The following is a 25,525-nucleotide window of genomic DNA, read 5'->3' as shown; positions in this document are numbered from 1 at the left end:
ACCCACAATTCTCTGCAAAACTGTAGGAACGATAAGCCCCTTATGTTCCACGTGATGTTTCCTGATGTGTGACCGTCGTTGCTGTGTGTTCCAGAGCTGGAGTGGCCCGGAGAAGCTGCTGGCGCTGGATGAGTTGATCGACAGCTGTGAGCCCACGCAAGTCAAGCACATGATGCAAGTGATCGAACCACAGTTTCAGCGAGACTTCATCTCCCTGCTGCCCAAAGAGGTGAGACCCCCCACCACCACCCTCGCTCTCTCTCTCTCTCCAGCTCCCTGGTCCCTTGCCACCACTTCAAACCCCACTTATCACATCAACCTCCGCCTGACCCCCATTCGGCCCTGTCCACTCCGCTACATCTTCCCTTCACCCATACACTCTCCTTGAGAACCCTTTTAAGTTGTCTGATTTTCCCCATCGAAGAACACTCTGTCACTCTGTCAAACGCTGCCGCACTTAAAGGTGTAATGAACAGTCTTTAATGGGTGGGTTGTTGCTGGTTTGTTTTTCTGCATAAAAACAGTCAGTGAATACACTGCGATTGCATTGGCTTTGGGGCTGCGGCAACGTCACCTTCCGGCTTTAAATACAGCCCACCTCCTAGTTGATCAGCTATGGGATCATGCTGGTGGGATAGGTGTAATATGGAAGTCGGTCACATTGACCTGAAATGGTGTCGACACTACTGCCCTCCCCAGAGCCATCGCCTCAGGACTGTATAAGCCAGAGTGGGTTCAATGTGCCATGTGAGGGGGAAGTCTAATCTTCCTTTTTTCCAGTTCATTGAAACTGAATTTGTGGGCAACTTCAAATCTGAGTTGTGAGTGGATTGGAAAGCGTGATGGAGGTTTATATATAACTTCAATAATATTCTTAGCACGTAAATGAGAGACGTGACAGCCCATTTTGGTCCATGGGAAAACAAATTCATCTAGTTTTAGGTGAATTTTTATATCTGTTTGTGTTTCAGCTATTCACTATGCAACGGTGTCTCACCTCATTCCACACCGTAAGCTCTTTAATAACACATAGGGCATCCTCTCTTGTCTCTCTTCCAGCTGGCCTTGTATGTGCTGTCATTCCTGGAGCCAAAGGACCTCCTCCAAGCGGCCCAGACGTGTCGCTACTGGCGCATCCTAGCCGAGGACAACCTGCTGTGGAGGGAAAAGTGTCGAGAGGAGGGTGCGTGATACAAAGTCCTTGCCGGTTCAAACCTATAGAAACATAAAGGGCAAAACAGCCCTTTCATTCAGGGGATTGAATAAGCGTTCCTTCTGCATTCTTCTGATCATATCTTCTCCTCAATTCCCACAGGGATCGATGAACCCTTGCTGCTCAAGAAGAGGAAGGCGGCAAAGCCCGGCTTCACCCACAGTCCGTGGAAGAGTGCCTACATCAGGCAACACAGGATAGACACCAACTGGAGGAGAGGGGACCTGAAATCACCCAAGGTAGGCTCTTCCTTTCATTGGTTTCTATTGGATTCCTTGTTGTTGTCCTTCTCCTGTGTGCGCTGAATCTCATCCCTGTACAGGGCAAGTGACTAAATGAAATGAATTGAATGGGAGAAAAACCTTGCCTTTCAATATGTGCCAGAAGTATTGCATTTTATGTAATACATAAGCTATACATTTCTTATATTGAATTTAGACTTGTGCACAGGATGATTCCATTCGTCTTCTTTAAGTACCTGCAGAATACATCTATCTAGGGGCCGGTCAAAGGAAAACCACGAAGCCATGCACATCATGCAGCTATATAGTTCACCCTCCCATAAGGCATGGGAGGGTGAACTCTTTAATCAGTTCATGGTGAAATTATGTGGTTCTGACAAATGGTGATATAGGTGTACTTACTGTACTTCTTTTTAACCCAACTGCATGTACAACGTGCTCTGGGATTTGCTGAGTTAGCAGTTCCCTGGCCCACTTTCTGCCCAAAAATGTTCACACAGAAACCTTTATAAGAGCTGTGTGTCTACACAGCTTTGTTTGTCATGCATGAAAGTGTACACCGCCCGCATACAGCACCACCTGCCTCCCGTGTCCTCAGCCGCGTGGACGTTGTGTCGGTTTACCTCCCATTAATAACCGTCTCCTGTCTCCCCCCCCCGACCCACTCTCATTCCTCTCCCCCCACCCCAAGGTGCTGAAGGGTCACGACGACCACGTCATCACATGCCTCCAGTTCTGCGGCAACCGTATCGTCAGTGGCTCTGACGACAACACGCTCAAGGTCTGGTCGGCAGTCACGGGGAAGGTAAGGGTCCGCCCCCGCCGTCATCTTCCTCCCTCACTGCCGCCCCTCATCTTCCTCCCTCTTTCTGCTGGAGTCCGGTTGGCTGGGGCTTTCATTGGGATTGTTTTTCAAGGCTTTACTGTCTACCTTTTTCCCTTTCTAATAGGCCCGTTAAACTGCATGGGGGTTTCAATTGTTCAGGAGCTCAAGATGTTGTGAAACGTCATTGTACAGCGCACAACAGAGCGTCAGCAGTTGCCTTGTTTAGCGCTCCGCATTTCCAAGCAATGCATTTTAAAATGGCCTCCCTCCGGCAGCCAGCTTCTCATTCATGCTACGCACCCCCTGTCCTGATGGTTATTGATTACTGGCATTAGCACATCCACCGAAACCTTTACTTGCAGGGCTCCCATTTTGTCCTCTTTTTTAACTTAGCATTTAGCCATTTTGCAGTGAAATGACTTGCGGCATGGCAAGGAATCCCACACTCTTGGTCAGTATTTATACTTAAGCCGGTGCAGCAACAGAAACATTGTGCCTCGGCTGGTCTCAAATTCCTTACAGCTCTTTCTGGACTGCATTTTTGCAGAACATTGGCCGAATGTGTCTCTTAAGGCACTGGCTCTTTCCTCTTTGTGTTTCCATGTGCGAAAAAGGAATTGGATCACATTGGAAATAATACCGTGGCTGGTATCGCATCTGGCATCTGCTTTGGCAGGAATAAAGAGGAGATAAAAGCCCTCTGAGAAGCGGATGTCCAGCATGATAATTCTGGCTTGTTTAAGATTTGAACACGGTGGACCAGAGAGGGAAAGGGGGATAAACAGGCCTGTTTTGTTCCTGCGTAGGCTCTTCCACATGAGCGAACAAAAGGTTTGTATCGGGGCCAAGCCGCAATTACACGGATATCAGCCACAGCGTTTGCTGATCTGTACAGATCTGGCCAAGGTCATCTGATTGCCACATGCCACTGATTGGCTTGCCCATCTGCAGCAGAGGCTAAGATCAGGGGTGTATGGACTTAAAGCGGCAGTGGCACCTCTCCGCCGAGTGAGGAAACATCTGTGGTTGAGTCCCGTTTCGCCCGAAGGTTCCCTGGTATCGCCCTGCCCTGCCTGATTACGCCGCCATGATGGTTGGTTGTGTAGTTTGTCAATATCGAATATGGCACGTTCTTTTCATGTCTTCCCAAATTAAGCTCAACAAAAGCAACCAGGAGGAAAGAAGGTTGGAGGGAACGAGAAATGCATGTGGGTCATGTTTGTTTATTGAGTTAAGGATGTTGAGGAGCGTAGAAGCGGAAAATGTCCTTATGTATTTGTCTATATATATTTATATAGATATATTCCATGCACATCCCTCTCCTTTCAATGGTTTGCTGTTGACAGAGAGAAATCCTCACCAGAGAGGAATGACTAATTAAGCTCAGTGGACGATTTGATTTTAAGTGGCTGTCGATGCCAGTACCTTCCAGGAGGCAATACCGCCACCAAGCTAACTCATCCCTCACGTCTGCCGTCAATACTCGTCGTCTGTTCTTAACCAAAGCATTTCAAGACCCGTGGGGTGATTATCAAAGCAAAGGCTTTTAACCTGTCCGCATGTATCAGTGGTGGACACGTAGAGCCTTATTTTCTGGTGACATTGAAGCGTTAGATGGTGACATTTGTTTGTAGGAAGACACTGATCCATGTTTCCATGTGGCTCCAATACCAGCGAAAGATGAGAGAAGCTGCAACCTTAACAGAAACACAAATGCTAAACATTGACTGGCCTGAATGTCCGAAGGAAAACTCCAGAATTTTGTCTGCACAACGGCACGATATTTGCGTTAGAATGATCCTAAACTGCTGTTCTTTTTATTGGATTTAAATTGGATGCGTATTGTGTATCACAGAATATCCAATGCTGGTATGAGTCAGATTCTGCAGTGTAGAAAATTGGACGACTGCCTCACTGTTCTCCAGACCAAATCCTTCCTTAATAATAACCAATACCATGACCGAACCTGAGAAGACCATGCGATTGACATTTAAGGATGTTTGTTTGACCGTGGTCTTATTTTGTAGCCTGTGACGTAAACTCCCACCGGCCCTAATGACTCTTGGATGTCTTGCAATCTAACCATTGCTCAAAAGCATTTGGTTCGGAAGGAACCAAATATATTATTCAGTATAAATATAGAACCAAAACAGAATCAGGAAATTTTTAAAAAGTTGTTACTTGCCCTGTATAGTTGCTGGCGCGGATCTTCAGCCAACAAGGCATTCTTTTATAATATAGCAACTTACGTGTTTTGGTAACGCCTGAAGCTAACGTTGTTTAATTATTCAATCCAAAATTGGCCAACTAACCTTAAGCTTTTTATTAATTCAAATGTAGCATCTGATTATTAATCACTTTTCATGAAAGTGCGGTAAACACTTAAGCCAAAGCGGTGTTATCGTCCCACGTCCGCTCCATGGTTTTTGCTTTTTAATATTCTCCTAATATCTTATTATACAGCGATACAGGGAATTACGCCCTTACCTGTGAGGCAATCATGAAATGAATACATGAACAGATTAGGCACAAATGCCGGCCTCTCCACTTTAAGAGCTTTGGGAGGTAACGCGGAAACACAAGTTCGATAAAAGAATTACATTCTATGGGGAGGAAAAAAAAACTTTGATATAAAGGCCAATTACATAAGAGATTAAGGCAGTCAGTCTGATGCATTGACTAAAGGTGACATACGGCCAAATGTAATTGCAGCCGATAAATCTTTTGAAATTGCTGGGCTTTTTTTAAAGTTAATCCACTGGTAACGGTGGCTGGCAGTGGCCACAGCAGCTGTTGCCTTATGCAGACTCCGGTGCACAGATGTATACCTGGATGCCTCTTTGTCTCTGCTCGTCCTTTACCTCTGAAGATGTTAAGCTCACATCAGCCCTCCTTTTGCCTTTCTTTCTTTCTTTTCTCTATCCCCCCCCCCCCCCCACACACACACACACACGCATGCACGTACGCACACACACACATGCACACGCTGCTTCAAAGGCTGCCTGCTGCTGCCCATGTCCTTGGTGATGTCAGTCAGCACCAGTCTCAGTTGTCAGGCTGATTTAAAATGGCAGCGCTGCTGTCTCCCGCCATCAGATCCAAGGGAGGGTGTGCTCTGCCAGATGTTCTCGCTGTATGGATATTGGCACACCTTCAGACCCAATGAGGCAAGGGCTTTTCCCCTCGACGCCTGTTCTCACAGCTTCAAACGACGTTCAGAGGTTTCCCGGCGTATAACCTTAGTTTTCCCCCCACTCAAACTGTTTGTGTCTCCGTAGGACTCTTGCTTTCCATTGTCATCCCAGTGCAGTCATCACGGCACACAGTTTGACACAGGTCCTTCAGAAGGGTCCATGCGCTCGTGGACGTGGTGATGAACGATTTACTATTTGACAGCACTAATACCAGCCGGGCATTTTAATAGACGGAAGGGAGTGGGCTTCCATGTTTCCTGCTGGGTGTCGGGCTAGCAGATTTACCTCCAGCCATTTCCTAGCAATCTATCGCATGCCGAGCATACCTTTCATGAGATGCAGATTCCCTCAAGCATGCCGGGGGGACGGTCGGACGGCGGTCTGCATAACACAAACCGTGGGAGTCTTGCAGTCTGGCTTCCTCAACCAAGCCATTATAGCCAAGGAGCCAACTTATAATCATCCCTTCCTATAATGGTGCAGTGTGACAAAAATAATGTAATGGCTAGCTATTACTGGCTTAAGCTTTTCATTTAAGCAGGTTCTTGCAGAGTCATCCCCCCCCCCCCCCAGCCCCCTAAGCTCCCTTCATATCTAGGGAGTCTCTTGAATTTCCCTATTTTACGTATTTTTTTTAATCGTCATACCAAATTGCAAAACAGTATGGTATGGAGGAATCCTATACTTTGTGCGTAGACATTGTCAAATGTGTGTGGGAGGGGGGGCTCAACGACAATGACCGAAACGTATCACGACATATACGGTTCAGGGAGGAATGCGTGTGTGCACGCCATGCCAACCGTCGTGGTTCCCCGTTCAGTTTCCCACACAGATAAACGTCCTCAGCCGTTCATCTGTGATAACCCTCCCCTCCCACACGCCGCGTGATTCCCCTTCCTGGAACATGAACCTCTGGCTTTGCTAAAAAATATGATGGCTCCCTAAAGACCTCGGTCGTCTACAATATTCCTTCCGTTTGCGGTCTTCTCCTATGCATGCGGTATAAGGGCTGACAAGTGATTGTGAATAAAACCCCTCGTTTGGTTATAACGCAAAGCTGCTCAAGCGTCAAACCACGTTGCCGGTTGTCCTCTTCGTATTGCGGGTTCTTCCCTTGCGGGCTCAGCAGATGTCTTGATCCGTTTATTACCTTAACTAATTAGTATACAAAGACCTGGGCGGGCAGATGGACGGCAGGCAGGGCTCTTTAACGTCGCAGTGAGGCCGGCGGTAAGGTCACGTCACATCAGCCGGCTGACGGTAGATGACCTTAATGAGCGAGTCAGTGGATGGGTTCTCCCCATCCAAAGAGGGGCCGAGGGCGGGGAGGAGAAGACGATGCATCTTCCTTATTTTGCTGCTGCAGTAAAACACTCGCTCTGCATCGCCCCGGCCCCAGCCGCAGGGTGATCCGTTAAACCTCGGCCCGGACCAAACTTAACAGCCAATGAGAAGCCATCAGCCACCCCCTCAGACATGTTAATTGAAGATGTTAGGGATAATTAGATTGGGAGCGTAAACGGGCCAAAGGGCGTAGCCGGGAATCCAATTGATCAGAAAAGATTGCTGTAACCGCTGTGATCAATAGCTCGTCTGCTTTGCCTAATTAGGGGTAACGCATCCGTTGGGCTGGTAATGGCACTTCTCAGAGCCCTTTTGATATGAGAGCCCTCGCTTGCACTGGTACACATGATCATTAAACAATCATTTGATCTGCGGGGGAAAGGGCAGAGCAGATGGGGGGCAGTGGACCCACCAATCAGGGCGCAGCAAGCCATGTTCTTTTCCCCAAAAAAACCTTCCGATATTTATAGTTGTATATAATAAATAAACTAAATGGCAATGATAATCTGCAAACCGAATCCTTCCGAATCCTGTAGCTGTTGTATTTCTACCAGACATTTTTGGTATTTACTCCAATTCCGATGGTATTGTTTTTAAAGGCGTCCGCCGAATGCTATGCAAACGTCATGTTAGCATCCAATATTTTCCCAACGTCGTCTTGTTTATCGATGTTGTTTGCGTGTGTGTTTTGACTTCCCCCATCTCTCTCTCCCTCCAGTGTTTGCGCACCCTGGTGGGCCACACGGGCGGCGTGTGGTCGTCCCAGATGAGGGACAACATCATCATCAGCGGCTCCACCGACCGCACGCTCAAGGTGTGGGACGCGGAGACGGGAGAATGTATCCACACCCTCTACGGGCATACCTCAACAGTACGCTGCATGCACCTGCACGAGAAGAGGTACGACCACCACGCTCCCCCCCCCCCCCCCCCTGCAGAGTCACATGGTTCGCTTCCCCCCGGGCCGTCAGGCAGAGCGACGGGAGGAACGCACGCCTCGCTCTCTCTCTGATTGGGGTTAGCGTACGCGTCTGCCCCGGCGCTGTGCGTCGGCACTCGAGTGTCGGTTTAGCTTTTGTTGTCGGCGATGAAATAAATGAATTACCAAACAAGGCTACTGGGGGCACAACACTTCTAGCAGTCGACGTTATCTGCACAAAATGTAGCCTTGCCCAACTCCGTATTGTGTCCTCCATCTTTCATCAGCGCGTTTATTTGTTGTTTTCCGAGTCGATGTGGAAAAACATTACGACAGGTTTCCATCAAAGGCTTTATTAACAAGCCCCGTCCCCGGCGAGGCTTTTCCACTACAGAATCCACCCAACCCCCCCGGCCCTCCCTCCCTCCCGCCTTATTAAAGCAAGGGAGCAAGCCTCTGAGGCGACGCGTATACAGGATAACATTTCCCACCATGCACCAGCCGCCACGCAGCCCCTGACGGTGAGCTGCTGTCGCGGGGTAAGCCGCTCACTCCATTGACTCACTCTACAGCACTCCTTTGACGTTGGGCTGCGAGGCACTTTGTTACCGAAAAGGGCAACATGCCCCATTCTGTCACCGTCTCTCTCACGCGCGCGCACACACACACACACACACACACACACACACACACACACACACACACACACACACACACACGCGCGCACAGTGTCGAGTGAGGTCTGCGGTATGTTTTTTGTGTCCTCGAGTATGGACATGAATAATGCAGCGATGGGCGGTTGACTGTGTGGAGGCAGGGACGTATATAATGTGAGCACCTGCCCTTTTTAATATCCGCTGCGGTCGGGCGTGGGGGAAGAGCTCGCCCCGGGAGTCAAAGGCAGATGTGTTGCTCAACACCGAGGGGCCTGAGGAACGCCGCTATATCAACATTTCACAATGATCTCCTGTAGCAGGGCAACGCCGTGACTCATTACTGAAAGACTGTATGTCCTGAGCAAAGCTCCGCACAAGCCTCAACTGGAGTAATCTAAGGCTCTTCTTTCCATCCCTTTCCTCCCTCCTTCCCTCCCTCCCTCCTTCCTCCCTCCCTCCCTCCCTCTCTCTCCCTCCCTCCTTCCTTCCTCCCTCCCTCCCTCCTTCCTTCCTCCCTCCCTCCCTCCCTCTCTCTCCCTCCTTCCTCCCTCCCTCCCCCCCTCCTTCCTTCCTTCCTCCCTCCCTCCCCCCCTCCTCCCTCCCTCCCTCCCTCCCTCCCTCAGGGTGGTGAGCGGCTCTCGTGACGCCACGCTGCGCGTGTGGGACATCGAGACGGGCCAGTGTCTGCACGTGCTCATGGGCCACGTGGCGGCGGTGCGCTGCGTGCAGTACGACGGGCGCCGCGTGGTCAGCGGCGCCTACGACTTCATGGTCAAGGTGTGGGACCCGGAGACGGAGACCTGCCTGCACACGCTGCAGGGACACACCAACCGGGTGTACTCGCTGCAGGTGAGTCCGCCCTACGCCCCACCACCACCACCCCCTGCTACTGGTCCCTGCTGGTCGTCCATTCTGGGCTGTCAGAGAGTTGTGGTTGGTTGATTGCGTGTGTGTGTTCTCTTTTGGACCCTTTTATCCATACATGCGTGGATGTGAAATTGCGTTGGTGCACACATTGTTGGCTTGCACGGCTGGGATTCTGAACCGGGAATTGTACCCCTAACCCCAGCAGTGTTGTCGCCATGCGTTGCCCGTTGAGCCGTAATGGTTGGAACCCTTAGCCTAACTCAATAGCGCAACTCAATAGGTATAGGCCAAAGCTAGTGAAAGGTGGTACCGGACTTTTATGGGAGCAATTCATAAAGTTTTATTTTAATCTGTATTATGTTTGAGACTTTTGAAAGGGTTAATAGTAAAACGATGAAATGTTAGTTTTTTGTGTGATGTCTTCAGCGGTTAGCCCCTCCCGTCCCTTCACCTGTATAATCGGGTGCCGTATTGTGCGGTGTAATTGCAAGAGGAGCAGCCATTTTGAACCGCTCGCCCGCTCCCTGCCATTAGGTCAGCCTCATCATCAGTTCAGCGGGTGCATGCGTCACATCAGTCAGCACCAGCCACCGGTGGAGAGGGAACATAGTAAACACAATTATTTCCCAAACGATTTTGAGCATCGACGGGCCGGTGAAGTATTCCTCCCCTAAATCCTGCCGCGGCTTTCAGTGAGCTGGTGATGGATGAGGACACCCGGAGTCTTATCTCAAAGGGACTGGCCAATGTGGACTACATCGCAATGTTGTTCAGAACATGGTACAAATCCGGTGGGTGGTTATTGTAGTCCAGAATGTTCTGTCTTTCCTTTGCAGTGCAATACCGTGTTCCCGTGAAGAACGAACCTCCAAGGACCCCCCTTTTCTTTTTCTTTTTTCACTCAAAAGATTGACTCCCTGTATCTTGGAGTGTTCTCTCCTAGAGCAGAGGAACTTTAGTTCATCCGACTTTGTTGGAGACGAGCCATTTTACGGGTCAATCCTTAACCCAGTGCCCTTTCTCTTCCATGCACTTTGTAAAGGTTTATATAATTTATCGTAATGCAATTCCCCTACCAAACTGCGCACACACACACCGTTCATGAGCGCGCACACACACACGCACACATATACAGTGTGATGACCCCTATGCCCTCTGAGACGTGCCCTGATCCAGTCTGGGTGATGACTGTGCATTTTCCACCCGTCCCATCAACCTTGCACCGCCCACGTCAATAGGTTGTGTACTGCAATAGGCTATGTACTGTCATCGTGTTGTAAGACAGGCTGTAATAGGTTGTCTGTCATTGTGTTGTAAGTCATTGGGTAGTAAGTCAGGCTGTCATAGGTTGTCTGTCATTGTGTTGTAAGACAGGCTGTGATAGGTTGTTTGTCAGTGTGTTGTATGACAGGCTGTTATAGGTTGTCTGTCATTGTGCTGTAAGTCATTGGGTAGTAAGTCAGGCTGTGATAGGTTGTCTGTCATTGTGTTGTAAGACAGGCTGTGATTGGTTGTCTGTCATTTTGTTGTAAGACAGGTTGTGATAGGTTGTCTGTCATTGTGTTGTAAGTCCCACTGTGATAGTTGGTGTATTTATTATTCCGTTATGATCTTGCAAGACTTTTTTATTTATGGATGTTGTTTGTCCAGCCAACCTTGAATTTCCTATTAATTCATTCTATAGCCTATGAATATAAATACAAATTATTTTGTGTGTTGTGTCCAATGACAACATATATTGTCTCTGTCCTACACTCCTGAGGTCTCAGTGTTGCTTACTGTTAGATAAACAGATATTGATTGTTTTTTTATCACAGTCACCATCAAACAGTAATTAAATCCCCCAGTCCACAGTCCCCATGCTATTCTCCGCTGGGCGTGGTGGGTCGGTGGGTGGATGGCTACTTGTTACTCCTACTAGTGTGTGGAGTTCACATGCGCACTGTGGAAGTGTGCATTCCCATTAGTGACCACCACTGCCCGCTGTTCTATTAACATGATCAGTAAAACCTGTGTGTGTGTGTGTGTGTGTGTGTAGTTTGACAGCATCCACGTGGTGAGTGGCTCCCTGGACACGTCCATCCGCGTGTGGGACGTGGAGACGGGGAACTGCATCCACACGCTGACGGGCCACCAGTCGCTCACCAGCGGCATGGAGCTCAAGGACAACATCCTGGTGTCCGGCAACGCCGACTCCACCGTCAAGATCTGGGACATCAAGACTGGCCAGTGCCTGCAGACCCTGCAAGGTGATCCCGTCGCAGAGAACCGGCCAGCCGACAGGACCGAGGGGGGGGGGGCTGGCTTTGTGGCTGGGCTAGAAATGGTTTTTGAAAAGGGCTTTGTTTTCTTGGAGAGCGACCAAGCGATGGAACAGTGCTCGGGCCGGTGGGGGAAGTCTCCAGAACCAGCGGGCCGTGCGTGAGGGGAATTACACATTGATCCGAAACGGTGGAGGTGTTGTGTTTTTATTCCAGCCCACGCTTAAATGCTACGCTTGGCTGCACAGGAAGGGGAGTCTTCTAATACAGGCACGGAATTGCCTGATGTGCTTTATTCATTTTCTAAATGGTACAATTAGTGGGGATACATCGTAGTTCACAGTACTGCAGAAATGCATGGTGGTTTACAGGCAGAGAATTTCGATTTTTTTTTTCGAAGCTTCATCTCAAGAAAAGGAAGATTCGGCAGACAATCTCATCTCTGAAATGAGCAAGCGGGATATCTATGGAAAAGTAAAGATGCAAAATGTAGAGCCAGAGATTCAGTACACTCGCACCCCGCCCCTCTATCCACCCGGGCCCGGTGCCCGCCTAATGGCCCCCACATCTGCGCCCCGCTCCCTCCAAAGCCCCCGTTAGGAAGCTCTAGACGATTTATTCCGATTGTTCCATCCCAAACCGGGACGTGCAGCACAAAGGGAAGCCCCCGCGAGAGAGACGAGGGGAGGGGGATGAAAGGGAAGGGGATGAGGGGTAGGGGGCGTGGGGTTTGGAGGGTGGGAGGAGGAGATCAGGGGAGAGGAGGTGTCTCTTGTGAAGAGAGCGAGAGAGGGGTTGTGAAGGGTCGGGGCACAGCGAGAGAGAGAGGGAGAGCAGCTGATGGGGGAAGGTCTTTTTTCTTTTTAGTTTTTGTAGGTCACATAATTAGGTCAGCGGGCAATTTGTGTGCTGTTCATTAGTGTGTTTAGATAAAGACAATAGGCCACCGAAAGAGCCTCCGTCGCTCAGAGCGCGAGCAATCCACCCCACCCAAGGGCTGGGGGTGGAGCCGGGGAAAGGGGTTTTGTAAACCCTTCAATTTACACAAAGGGAGAAGAAACAAGGGAAACAAACAGCCTCGCTAACGAACAACCCCGCAGTTGTATTGCTAAATGGCAGCCGTGTGCTTCTCCCTGGAAAAACACAATCAGGGGTTTAAATGGAAAGATGTGGTTCTTCCGTTGGTTGTGGTGCAGGCACTTTAGGCTTGCCGAAGCCTTAATTGATGTATATTCCGATATCATTTCCAAGCCTGTAGGGGAATCAGAGAGTAGCTGCACTCCCTTGGGTCTCGTAAGGATGTAGGGGCTGGGGGACGCAGGGGGTGTTGAAGAGGGCGTCGGTTGTGTGGTTGTGTGGTTGTGTGCGTCTGAGTTTCGTTAAGCAGGCAAAACAACCGGCGGCACTCCCCAGTCTTAGGGTGTTGAGTTACCGGCGGCAACAAATAAACACACCTGCAGTGTCAGCATGGACGCGTCGCAGTAGTAGCTGCAGTATCGGTTGCTCCTCTCCCCTCCCCACCCGGCCACGCCCACCCGTCGCCCCTCCCTCACTCTCTCACTTGCTCAGACAAGGTGTTGACGACTCGGCGGTTTTTCTCACCTGCATGTTGGAGCATCATTTGGCCTTTGGTAGCCAAAAGTAGAAAAAAGTAGCGCTTGCATTGTTGCACTTAGATCCATAAAGAAATGAGCTCAGGTTTTAGGGTTAGGGCTAACCAAATGATGATCATTGTCGTTTTCATTATTGTCATCGTTATTCTAGTTTATGCTACTATGTTTCTTTATGGGCTTCATTTTCAGTGTATTTTATTGCTGGTAGTCATTTGTTGCCATTAATATTATTACCATCCTTATCATTATTGTTATTACCGTCCTTATTGTCCTCCTCATCATGACCCATGTGAATGCGGCGCTGGTCCTTCCCTGACCTTGCCTCCCTTTGCCTCCCCCCCCCCAGGGCCCCACAAGCACCAGAGCGCCGTGACGTGCCTGCAGTTCAACAAGAACTTTGTGATCACCAGCTCGGACGACGGCACCGTCAAGCTGTGGGACCTGAAGACGGGCGAGTTCATCCGCAACCTGGTCACCCTGGAGAGCGGCGGCAGCGGCGGCGTGGTGTGGCGCATCCGGGCCTCCAACACCAAGCTGGTGTGCGCGGTGGGCAGCCGCAACGGCACCGAGGAGACCAAGCTGCTGGTCCTGGACTTTGACGTGGACATGAAGTGAAGCGGCGGCGGCAGCAGCAGCAGCAGAAGAGGACGAAGACGTGGGGAGGAAGAGACCCAGGGGGCGGAGGAGGGCGTGTGGAGGATGGAAACGCGCACACACAAACACACAATACAGAGCAGGGTGTATGGGGCGTGGGGAGCAGCCGGGGGGGGGGGGAGGGAGGACTGCGAGGCAGGGTGAAGTGGGGATGCTGGGAAGATTTGTAAGGCTCACCCCAAAATCGACACTAGCCCGGCGCTCGCCTCAGCCGGTTCCCCCTGACACCGCCGACACCCTCCTCCCCTCCCCTCCCCCCCCAAGGCTGTCCACACTACTGTCCGGCAGTCCGGTTCCCTCCAGGAAGACCACCGGTTGGAACCGCCCTTCCTGCCCTCCTATTGGCCGACCTAACTGAGGAGGAGACCCACCCAGCTGCCATCCACTGACCGCCACTCATCTAAGCCGCCGCACTCGCCTGCATGAGATCAGAGAGGAGGGGGTCGACCCGGCACGGGAGGTGGCGGAGGAGCCCTGATTGGTCGACGCCCCCCTCCTCCTTCTACCCCCCCCCCCTCCCCCCAGGAAGAGGAGGAGCATGACGAGGAAGAGCGTGACTCTTCTGAAGTCAACGGCTTCATTGAGACTTTCCTTCACATAAAGCTGACAGACAGGATGCTGAGATGTATAAAGATATATTATTTTCTACCCTTCCCTCCCTCCCTCCCTCCCTCCCTCCCTCCCCCCCTCCACCCCACCCATGCTTGACAGACAGACACAAGCACAGACATACAGTCAGACACACACAGACAGACACAAAGTCACACACACACGGTCACACAAGCAACAGTTGGAGTGGAAAATATGGTACACAGGAGATTGAGAAAGGGGAGCTATTCTAGGAGCAGATATGTTTGGTGGGGAAAGGTGGTGCACACACACACTCTCTCTCTTGTTTCAAAACCCAGGTTAAGGAGAAGGGTTGGGGGGGTTATACAGTTGGCCCCCGCCCACTAATTCACTCCAGTTCCGTTTGGGGGTTTTTCCGTTTTTATTTACGCACACTTTTTTTCTTTCTCCCTTCTTGTTTTTATTTTGTCACACAATATCACACAAAAACACAACTGTGAATCGCGTTTCAACGTTCAGTTCAGCATAAGAAAAAGGAAGCCTTTTCCTCATTCTCACGGTTGCCCATGGCAACGCATGGCAGTATTAGAGCCTACTCCGCTGTTATTATAGTTTTTGACACAATGTTGTTGTTTTTTGGGGGGAGGGGGGTTGCGCAAGTTTGGGGAGCTCAGTCTCCTCATGAACACATGCTGTCCAGGATTTTCAAAAAGGATTCAGGTGTCTCCTCAGACGACCTGCTGTGGTCAGAGGAAGTGAAGTCAGAGGAAGTGAGTTGTTTTCCGAATACCCCGCCCCCTTCTCTCCCCCCACCTCTCCCTGCTCCTCTCCCTTCCCAAGTACTGTGTTTTTTGTTTTGTTTTTGTTTTTTACCAGTGGCCAAACTGTATTTATGCTGCTAGATGGACGGAACAGAGGATTGAACTTTTACTTGCTGTGACGTTTTAGTCCCAGGCGAAATTCCAAGGTGAACTCATTTAGTTTGGACTTTTTAAAAAAGACATGGAGGACATGCAGAAAAATATAAAATAAAACGAGCAAATAGGAAAACAAAACGTGACAGATACCATCCCGGGTTGTTTGTGTTTTGTTTGTTGTTGGGTTTTCGTTGTTTGTTTTTTTTGCATTGTTTTCTTTGTTTATTTGCCACTGAAACTTGAGCCAAACGTGCCTCCACGAGGCTGGATGTCCAACAGACAGGAGAGCCGAGAGGTCGAGACTAGGTGATGAGTAAGAGGGCTGCGTGTTTGTGTGCGTGCGTGTTTGTGTTTGTGGGTGCGTGTGTGTGTTAGAGTGTTTCTGGGCAAACCTAAACGCATTCCTTGGGTCGAGAGCTCTGACGGCCTGCTCTTGAGTGGAAATTACAAACGGCACTTGGCAGAAGAGATCAAATGAAAAAAAGGAAAAAGATTGTTTTTGTTTTTCTTTAACCGGTTCAAAAGTACCGGTGAGTTCGCATCCCAAAAACAGCGGACGCCATCGCGAGCATATAGAGACAAAACGCCAGGAGTCTACGTGCTCACGGGGACGCACCGGTTTATAGTGTCACATGCTTCGTTTGAGCGGCTCCAACGCAACACGTGATCTCGCCGAGCAGTGACCGAGCGAACGGGAGGCGCTCGGGGAGTCAGAGCGAGCGGCCTCCATCCAACCCCCCCCCCCCCAGGAATCACAAGGCGAGCTGAACTGTGAAAGTGGTATAACACTGTATATTAAACAAAGGAAAAAAAGAAAACGAATCTTGCTCTGGATCTTCTACCTGGTTTTCTCCCTCTGTTTAATTTATGGTCCGGTTTGAGAAATCACATCTGCTTTGCAGGTGTTACGATGTTGTTCATTTTTTTTTGTTTTTTCTGGTTCATGTAAACTGCCTGGCAAAAAAAAGAACAGACAGTAAAAAAACCTTAAAGGGATTGTGTATTTGTTTGATTTACTTAGAATTTTTATTTTCTTATAACTTAAGTGCAATAAAACGTGGGTTTTTCTTTTTCATTGCAAGCTTTTCCCTCGTCAGTTTTTTCGTGCGCATGCGTGTGTGTGCCAAACTCAAGTCTATAGAAAAACACTTGGAATATACAGTTTTATTCCAGTCCATGTTTTGAGCGAAAATTACAGTTCCCTTTTATCCTGTCTTAAAATGCCCTTCGAAGAATTCTAAAAGTGTTTTCCTTAATACACTTAAACATCAAAACCTATTCACTCGCCACACAACAGGATGTAGAACATTTCCTGGAAATCTTTATAAACATCCAAAAGCAATTCTAGTATTGCTTTATCTTTGACAGTTTATCACACCTTTTCAAACGGCTTGTTCGGCTCAATACCCGGTGATTACGCTGTATTTATGGTGTGTATTTACGTGTGGCGTTTACAACCTCCAGAATCAGCAGCCTGCTGCCCACATGCACACCGTGGTCCAGGGGCGCGTGTATATATAGAAGACGGCTTCTCGGTCTCCTCTTGCCCGTTGCTTAGCGATGGCTCCCTCTCTTCCTCAGTCAGGAGGTGCGCTCGCGCTACCATAGTAGAGCTATTGTGAGAGAACGGCGAAGGCTCTGCATCCTAACATGAATGGACACGTTGGGGGAATTTCCTCTTCGGTTGGCAAGGATACCTCAGCATGCACGTTCATTCCCAGGCCATTGCTACACCGTGTGGCGCAAGCAGCTGTTCTGCGTTGTCGAGAGTGGTCCTACGAAAACGAATGAAGAGCAAGGGGTTACGCGTTGCTACACCGAGCTGTAAATGCTACGATTTTGTGTACCATATATTTTATGAATTAAAACATTGGCCGACATGGAGGTGGGAACATTGGGAAAAATCATTGACGTAATTCAAAATCAATGCATGTTATTCGGATGAAATGCTCTGAGGAAGCCTTCTCACGGAGAAGAGCTCATCGCAAACAGAAGTACATTAATATTTCTCCATTTTCAGCCCCTTAATTAACTTCCTGAAGGTGAAGGTGATGAATCATCCTATTTTCCGCCCAGTTATTGGCCATTCATCTACCGTACAACTTTCCCGCCTCGTCCGCACCGCAGTCCTACTTGACGAATGTCTGCTATCCTTCACACACCTCTCGGAACAATGGAGCCTATAGGAGAGTGTGGGGGCTGACTCGGCCCGCACCGCACAACCCAACCACACGCGTGATGGATGTAAGGAGGAAAATCGTTGTATTGGACGGGGAGGAATGGGGAATGCTCCTTTTGCACCACTTGTGTTTAGGCGGAGGACTGCAAAAGATGGATGGGATTAATGCTGAAGGGTTTAAATGACGAAAAAGTAAAGGTTACAAGGGGGAGTAGGTTGTGTGTGTGGAGCACACCCCCTCCCCCCCCCCCCCCCTGTTTATCTTTGTTCTGTAATCCTGGCCGGGAGCGATGCCGCTGCTCTTTCCGTTCACGGGAGAATCTCAAAGGCCTGTAAGTGAAACGGCGCCCTGGAGTTCCACCCCTCACTGTAATCCTGTTTTCCTTGACCTTGTGCTAACAACCAGAAGAAGAAAAAAAAGCATTAAACCACAGGAACTGTGAAGGTTTCTGGGTTGTCACGGTGACCCCTGATTCCTCATGATGGCCTCATGAATGCACATGGTTAGGGGTCGAGTTCTGGCTGATTATATCGGTCGCTCTCATCGCGAGGACCACCCCAGCACAACCAGAGGGGGATTATTCTGTTGCACTGCTCTCCAGCACTCTGTAGGTAGATGGTGATTCTGGGTCCCCCATAGGGAGGGGGAGCAGAAGGTGAGGGGAGTCTTCAAGCTATAGTCTCTCGATACATAAGGCACATTTAGAGCTTTAATGTCACTACTGGGCTCCCTTACTTGTCTCTCCTGTGTGTGTGTGTGAGAGAGTTTGTGTGTGTGTCTGTGTTGTGTATGGGGATGAGTCTCTTCAAAAGATGTAGGCCTATTCTCTCAAACATTCGAGTGGATGACTTGCGCGCTCACCTTTCGCTGTAATGATTTTCCACTGTGGAGAAAGTCGAAGCATAATCCATTGTAGCGCTGCACTATTTTACAGCATTGCAGTAATCCTCCCAGTGGCTTCTCCTCTTTCTTTTCCTTTTTTTCTTTCCCTCTGATGTCAATAATCAGTGCTGGGATCTGTAGTCGGTGGTTACAGAGTCCTGGATATTGGCCCAAACTCAAACAACCCCCCTGTTGCGTCTAATAGAGGATTTTACAGATATGAAAAATCTTTTAGTCCAATCCTGAGGAAGAATTTGATTGTTTACCCTCTCACTTCTCCGCGTATATATCTAGGTGTTAATTGGAACAAGTGGCAGATACTGGCAGTCGGTCTAAGCTGTCTGCATCAAACAGTTATTCCCACAGTGTGAAGTGGTATTATGGGAAGCCACAGCTATGGAAAAAAACACTTTGTACCAGCAGGGTTGGGTACTTTGTGAAATGGCCCAACGGTTGAATAATCCCTAGTTACTCCTTCTTGATAAACCCTGTAACCAGCCTGGGAGAGCCAAAGAAGTAAACATGTATGGGAACCCTAACGTGAACATGTTTTGAGGTCTTCAGTATAGTGAGGCATGTCTGCATGTTTTATACCTTTTATACCATTCAAACCACTGCAAGCCACAAGTCATAGGGACTACTGCAATCAGTGAAGGTGCTGTAATGTAATTTCCTTTCAAGTTAGTTGCAGAGTGTAGGAACAGGACAGATGCACTTGTGCGTGCGTGCGTGTGTGTGTGTGTGTGTGTGTGTTTAATTGAGAGAATGATGGATTTGTATTCATGTTCAGTCTGCAACAAAGCCCATCTGTACGGCTGTAGTGTGTGGGTGGTCGTGAATGGCAGGCGCCAGCACACTACCCAGTAAGCTGTCTCTAACGGACCGATGCCAGGTAGGTATGCATCAGTATTTGCAAAGAAATATCAATAAATCTGTGCGCTTAATTGTCTTTCCTGTGTGAGTTTATAGACTCAGCATTCTGTCCCTGGCCCAACAGAGTGCACACACATCCTATCATTCGGGCGTTGGGCCAAGATGAGCTCAAACCCATGTGGGCCAGGGTGTCCACACGGGCAAACATTCCCGTGTGTATTCATGTCTGCGTGTTGTGCTTGGCATCCTCTCCACAGACGGTCCTTATGGACAGTCCTGGAGGAGAGGGACTATTTCATGGGGATTTATTTCACTTGTGCCGCAGCTAGACCTAAGTGCAGCGAACGAGATAAGGTGCAGATGTCTGAATGCAGTGCCTAGGCCCAAGGCTCAAAGTATCAGTTTCAATGTAGTCTCACAAATCAGACTTTAGATTATTATCTAAGCCTTGGGTTTTTAGATTATTATCTAAGCCTTGGGTCTTTTGATTAATATTTAGAGTCTGATGGCAGGCAAGCTCTAATCTGGGTGAACGCTGCACTTTCTTTGGCTTGAAATTAGTTTTGACCAATCAAGGGCAGGAGGCAGAGATCTGTAAGCGCTCAATTGGCGAAAAACAAACTTGGCCAGCAGCAGATAGTCAAAATGTGTCTCCAAAGGCTTCAACAAAACACTGTGTAGACTGAAGAAAGACTGAGAAATGCATCAAAATCAAATTATTCACTCACAGAAATTGTTTTTCTTCTAAGCCAATTGAGAATATCTCCTAAACGAAACAGGAAACAACGCGTAACCCCGCCCCATTCTGTATCTGGTTTCCTGCCATGGCTCTGTGCCATCTCCCCCTCAGAAGTTATGCCATAACATGGGACTGCTAGTTCCTAGATTAGTTTCAAGGTAAATACTCTGTATTCACTGCCAAGTGAGCTATTAGTGATGCTTCAACCCATCATTCATTAAAAATGTATAGACATGTTATATTATGCCATTAGAAAAACATGCTGTACTTTATTAAAAGCAAACGTTATTCATGAGGATGTATGAAGAGAAAGAGAAGGAAGTGAGAGAGAGACAGCCCGACTGAAAGAGAATGAGACAGAGACGGAGAGAGACGCACACAACTATTACATGATTATTAGCACAAGTGCTTCTAATGCCACAACACTGATCACATCAACATCTGCTAAATATTGCAGGGTGAGTGATATGTGTGGCTGCTGTGATGTCTGTTCGTGTTCGTAACAGCTTGAGGATGACAACGACAACCAAGATGAGTCTCTTCAAGATCCCTGTTGTAACACTGACACTTTTACGATGTCATTGACATGTCATTTATCCCTTCTGAAATCGGAGGCAATCTCCCTATATACGTCTCCATGTGTACACAGTTGGAGACCGCTATGCACTCAAGTGCTAATATCACAGCTTGTCAGACAGATTAAAGTACAATTAAGAGGAAAAATACACTCATTTTAATTCCTTAAAAAAATGATATCAACACTTGTCTTGTCACACTCCAAAACCAGTTTGCGTATTTTGTGTTCTATCGCGTATTTCCCTACTGAAATCTCAATCACAGAGACGTGAAAAGCAATCACCTTCATACACCAACCACGTGATTGGCTGCTAATGACTGTGATGCTCTTAGTTCAGTTCCAGCTCGGTAACACTGGAAGATTCATCAATAGCGCACACGCACACGCACACGCACACACACATACACACAGACCTGCACACACACAGACACGTACAAGCACTTGCACGCACACAATTAAGGAAGCGTATCCTCTAGTCAGTGAGATGATGAGAGGGATGGGAGGGATGGGGAAGGGGGGGGGGGGGGGGGGGGGGGGTGATATTGATGAAAAGCTGATAGGCAGAGCCATGCAAGTATTAAGGTCGGGTCTACAGAGTGTGTGCGCGTAATTACATCTGTTGGGCTGGGGGGGGGGGGAGGGAAGCTGTGTGTGTTGGGGGGCGGAGGGTTGTACTTCTTTTATCTCAACCATCTAAGAGTCACATGTTTGAAAATACTTTAAAGGGACTCAGACACGATTGGACAGATGGCGGATACAGGCGGGCCTATCAGGAGCTGAACGATGAGGCATACAACCATACAATATTAAAGAGTCTATGAACTTAAGAAGAACATTCCTTCAGGTGGAGGGTTGTCCATCTCCCTGGCTTTGTCTACCTTTGGTTTGCACTGCTACGTGCCAACGCACACGCACGCACGCACACACACACACACACACACACACACTTCTGGCTTTGAAGTTGCCGTTCTCCACGGGCATGCGTGTGATGTATAATTCAGACGCACACACACACACACACACAACTGTTGCTGACTGTGATGCACGTGACTGTCGATAACGACCAGTAGCCCCCAGCGCCAGCCAACGACATGCATGGTAATACACGCTCAAACCCGCTGATCAAAGACGCCCCTAATATAAAGGGACGATCGATGTGGGAAATAATGAGAGAGAGAGAGAGAGAGAGAGAGAGAGAGAGAGTGAAAGAAAGAGAGTTTATGAGAGAAAGACACTGATGGAAAGATACATCGGAAAAGAACGAGGGAGAGACATTAGACTAGAGTGGGTAAGAGAGTAAGTGTTTACTCTGAGTGTGGGGGAGGCTAAGAGAGATGGGGAGGAGGAAATGCATCCCTCTTTGAGAACGACCTCAGGAATGGAATGAATAAGAGAAAAGCAGAGAGAGAGAGAGAGATGCTTAAGACACTTACACCGAGACGAGAGGTATTTTCTCTGGGGAAAGCCTCTGGGACACCATAGTGAAATAAAGCCTGCATAAGACTTACTCATTGGACCGAAATACATAGAGTGTATAAATACATAAATATAAATATATACAGTGACAGACCACGTGGGGATACACTGGGGATTGGAGAGCAAGGGGGTGGAGGGGGGATCTCAGGCAGTGTCTGGTGCTGTCGGAGGGGGGTGTAGGGGTGGGGACACGGCTGGTGGCTGGTTCTGTTGGAGAGGATGTGGGGTACGGACATAGCTGGTGGCTGCCAGTACCTGGGGATAATGAGGTCTGGGAAGGGAGTGTGAAGAGGGATTGGAGGCACACAAGGCAGACTGCTGGCAGCCCCTATCTCTCTCTCTCTCTCTCTCTCTCTCTCTCTCTCTCTCTCTCTCTCTCTCTCTCTCTCTCTCTCTCTCTCTCTCTCTCTCTCTCTCTCTCTCTCTCTCTCTATATATATATATATATTTCTTTTTCTTTCTCTCTCTATTTCTCTCTCTTTCTCTCTGGGCCGCTTCCAGGGCACTGGAGCCAAATGTGCCTGGGACAGCCAGGAGGGAGAGAGGGCGAGAGAGAGGGTAGGGGGAGAGATAGATAAATCATTGGAGGGGGAGAGGATGAGAAGGAGGAGAGAGAGAGACAGAGACAAGGGAGAGGAAGAGAGAGAGGGTGGGGGCTGGAGAATGAGCAGAGGAGAGAATGTCTGTGTGTATTTGTGTACATGTCTCAGCATCCACATGTGCATGTAAAGTGAAAGGAAGTCAATTCCCCCCCCCCCCCCCACACACACACACACACACACACACACACACCACAACCGCATAATGTGCTTTAGTTTTCCAGTGAAATAGTAAGTGAAAAGTAAATGCTCTCTCTCTCTCTCTCTCTCTCTCTCTCTCTCTCTTTCTATCCCTCTCTCTCTCTCTCTCTCTCTCTTTGGGGGGCGGTGTTGGGTGTGTGGTGACTCATGCAGATTGTTAGCAGGAGAAGACATTCATCAAAACACACACACACACACACACACATCCTCTCTACATATGACAAGAAACAACCGCATCGGGTTTTCTACTCCTTCACCTTCACCTGATTAAAGTCCACGCACACACCCTCTTGTGCCCACGTGCACGTGTGCTCCTCATCTCCAGAAGACAAACTCTTGTGGCAAAGGCCCCCCACTGCCCGCTAACCAAAAAAGGAAATGTGTTTTTTTTAGGATGTTTGCGGCGTTGATTGGAAAACAGTAATTCTTTCCCAGTGCAAACACAGTGAACAAAGGACAGCAGTGTATGTCTGTTACCGTGCTATACTCAGTTTAAAGTTCACATCCCTCCCTCCCGTCCCCGCTCCATCTTGCCGTTTCATTTATGCAGTAATTTTCATCCACTAGTATTAAATTGAACGATTGGGAATTCTGTGATGGGTTGGACAGTGCACTCTGCAGCATCGCCTGGCTTCAATCAACCAGTAATAGAATGGCTATATTGAGCTTCAACAGAGCTATAGGAATATAGACTGAGTGGAGCGCACTGCTTTATCGCCTCACTCAACAAAGAACTCTTTTTGGACAAATGGCCTTGGCATGTGAAAAATAAGAGAATTTCAACCCCCCATCACACAAATGTTTCTGTTATATTTTTTTATATCTTCCTTAAGCCTGAAATCGAATGTGACACATAAAGTTTTGCATTACTCTGTGATGTGTCATTCGCTGAACTCTACTTCAGTCTCAGTCGCAGAGAAGAGGAGAAATGACCCATTAATATTGCATAAAGCAGCATGAGGCCTGGGGAGCAACACTGGGACTCCACCGTGCGCTTGTGTGTGCAGGATGACTGTAGCCATCATATTTATAGAGTCGCTATGGACGACTGAGCGTTATATTTGGTTTGATTAAATAGTGTAAATAAATGGTGCAATCTCACAGGGGGAGACTGGCTTCCAGCTCCCCCTGTTTCCTACACTGCTGGTTCATGTATTGGTTCCTACATTGTTTATTTGTGTGTTTATGTATTTATTGTGCAGCTGCAGGAGGAGCAATCACAGGCTGAGTAGCGTGCGCTGCGACACCTCCCGATATCAGAGGAGGGTACAGCTATACTCTCCTGCCCCTCTCAAGCAAACACAATGAGCAGGGATCAGCCTTCAGCGTGGAGCCTGCCTTCCATCTCGGGGCTCGGCCTCTTAAAGCGACGGGCGCGCGGCCCTGTGGGGCCTGTTTGTCCGACCGCCGCACGGCCCGAAGCGCCGCCAATTAATTTGTCGTTACCTCCTTTGTAATTACCTCCAGGTATCCCCTAGCACTGTTCCTCCTCAGTGCACACGGAACATACTGAAGGGGTGTGTGTGTGTGTGTGTGCGTGTGTGTGTGTGTGTGTGTGTGTGTGTGTAGGTACACAGTGTGTGTGTGCGTGTGTGTGTGTATGCATGTGTAGGTGTGTGTATGTGTGTGTGTGTATGCATGTGTAGGTGTGTGTATGTGTGTGTGTAGGTATGCATGTGTAGGTGTGCGCATAAGTGTGTGTGTGTGTGTGTGTGTGTGTGGGTATGTGTGTGTGTGGTAAACAAGCAGGCTATTGCAAACTGTAGAATTGTTGGAGAGATGAGCCCCCCAGGACATTCACGGAGAGAGAGAAAAGAGGAGAAAGCGGAGAGGAAGTATTTCATAAATTGATGGTGTGTGTGTGTGGGTGTGTGTGTGTGTGTCTGTCTGTCTGTCTGTCTGTCTGTTGTATTTGAGATTGGTCCTATCTCAAGACGCTGCAGACTAAATGTAGGATGTATCTATGTGACTTGTGAAGGATTCATTCAGGCAGGGTGGTTACTAAATCCTGTTGGCAGGGCTCATAGGAGGGTCTGGCTGCACAAACGGTTAGAAACATAAAGACATAAACCTAGATGAAATGACAGTATCTGTGTTTCAACCTCATTTGTAAAAACCCAAATCTTTTTCATTTCAATTTTAAGTTTTTTTAATTGCATTGTTTTATTTCGTATTTTCTGCTTGCGGGTTTATTCATAATGTTTATCGCACAGCTCCCAAACACGGGGCGGTTGCTGCTGTCTGCCGCTGATTTCCAGAACAATCTATCATACAGTTTCCAACTGGCGCCCTGCCAGTTAGGCCGGAATGGAAGAAGGATAATATTCAGTTAGGTTTTCATCCTTCCTCTCTCGCTCTCATAAGCCCCAATGAAGCCATTACAGTAATTCCTGTTGCAATCCAATTTGGGCATATCTTGAAACTTGGCAGCTATTCGCTCAGTGTTACGCTTTCTTCCTTCCTCCCTTTCACCCATTTAAATGTCTTTTCTTTTTACGCCCTTGTTAGAGAGCAGAACAAGGAAGGAGGGGTCAAAGGTCACAACAAGATAACGATGAGGATGGGTGATGGAGAGGCATGCAGAGAGAAAAGCATTGACCGAGGACGATGGTGGGTGAGTCTGTTCTAATAATAATATGAATTGTAAGATTGTGTTTGAGAAGAAGGAGGAGGAGTTTGAGAGACTATCCAGAGGCAGTTTATTGTAACAGGAAAAGATATA

General features: G+C 48.5%; 1 protein-coding gene across 2 annotated transcripts in view; it reads left to right on the top strand.

Moving 5' to 3' along the window:
- The window catches only part of fbxw7 (F-box and WD repeat domain containing 7), an 83,662-nt gene extending 67,311 nt beyond the window's left edge, over positions 1-16,351 (top strand). For both annotated transcript variants that reach the window (XM_079729314.1, XM_079729315.1), the window contains 8 exons: positions 95-229; positions 1,060-1,183; positions 1,316-1,452; positions 2,147-2,260; positions 7,538-7,719; positions 9,018-9,243; positions 11,300-11,510; positions 13,482-16,351. In XM_079729314.1, coding sequence (XP_079585440.1) covers positions 95-229; positions 1,060-1,183; positions 1,316-1,452; positions 2,147-2,260; positions 7,538-7,719; positions 9,018-9,243; positions 11,300-11,510; positions 13,482-13,750 — 1,398 coding nt within the window. In that variant the 3' untranslated portion in view covers positions 13,751-16,351. The remainder of the gene's footprint in view (positions 1-94; positions 230-1,059; positions 1,184-1,315; positions 1,453-2,146; positions 2,261-7,537; positions 7,720-9,017; positions 9,244-11,299; positions 11,511-13,481) is intronic.
- The last annotated feature ends 9,174 nt before the right edge of the window (positions 16,352-25,525 follow it).

Source organism: Pollachius pollachius, assembly GCF_949987615.1.
Source record: "Pollachius pollachius genome assembly, chromosome: 2".
Classification (NCBI taxonomy): Eukaryota; Metazoa; Chordata; class Actinopteri; order Gadiformes; family Gadidae; genus Pollachius; species Pollachius pollachius.
Note: the sequence above shows the minus strand (reverse complement) of the source record. Positions and strands in the feature narration are given on the sequence as shown.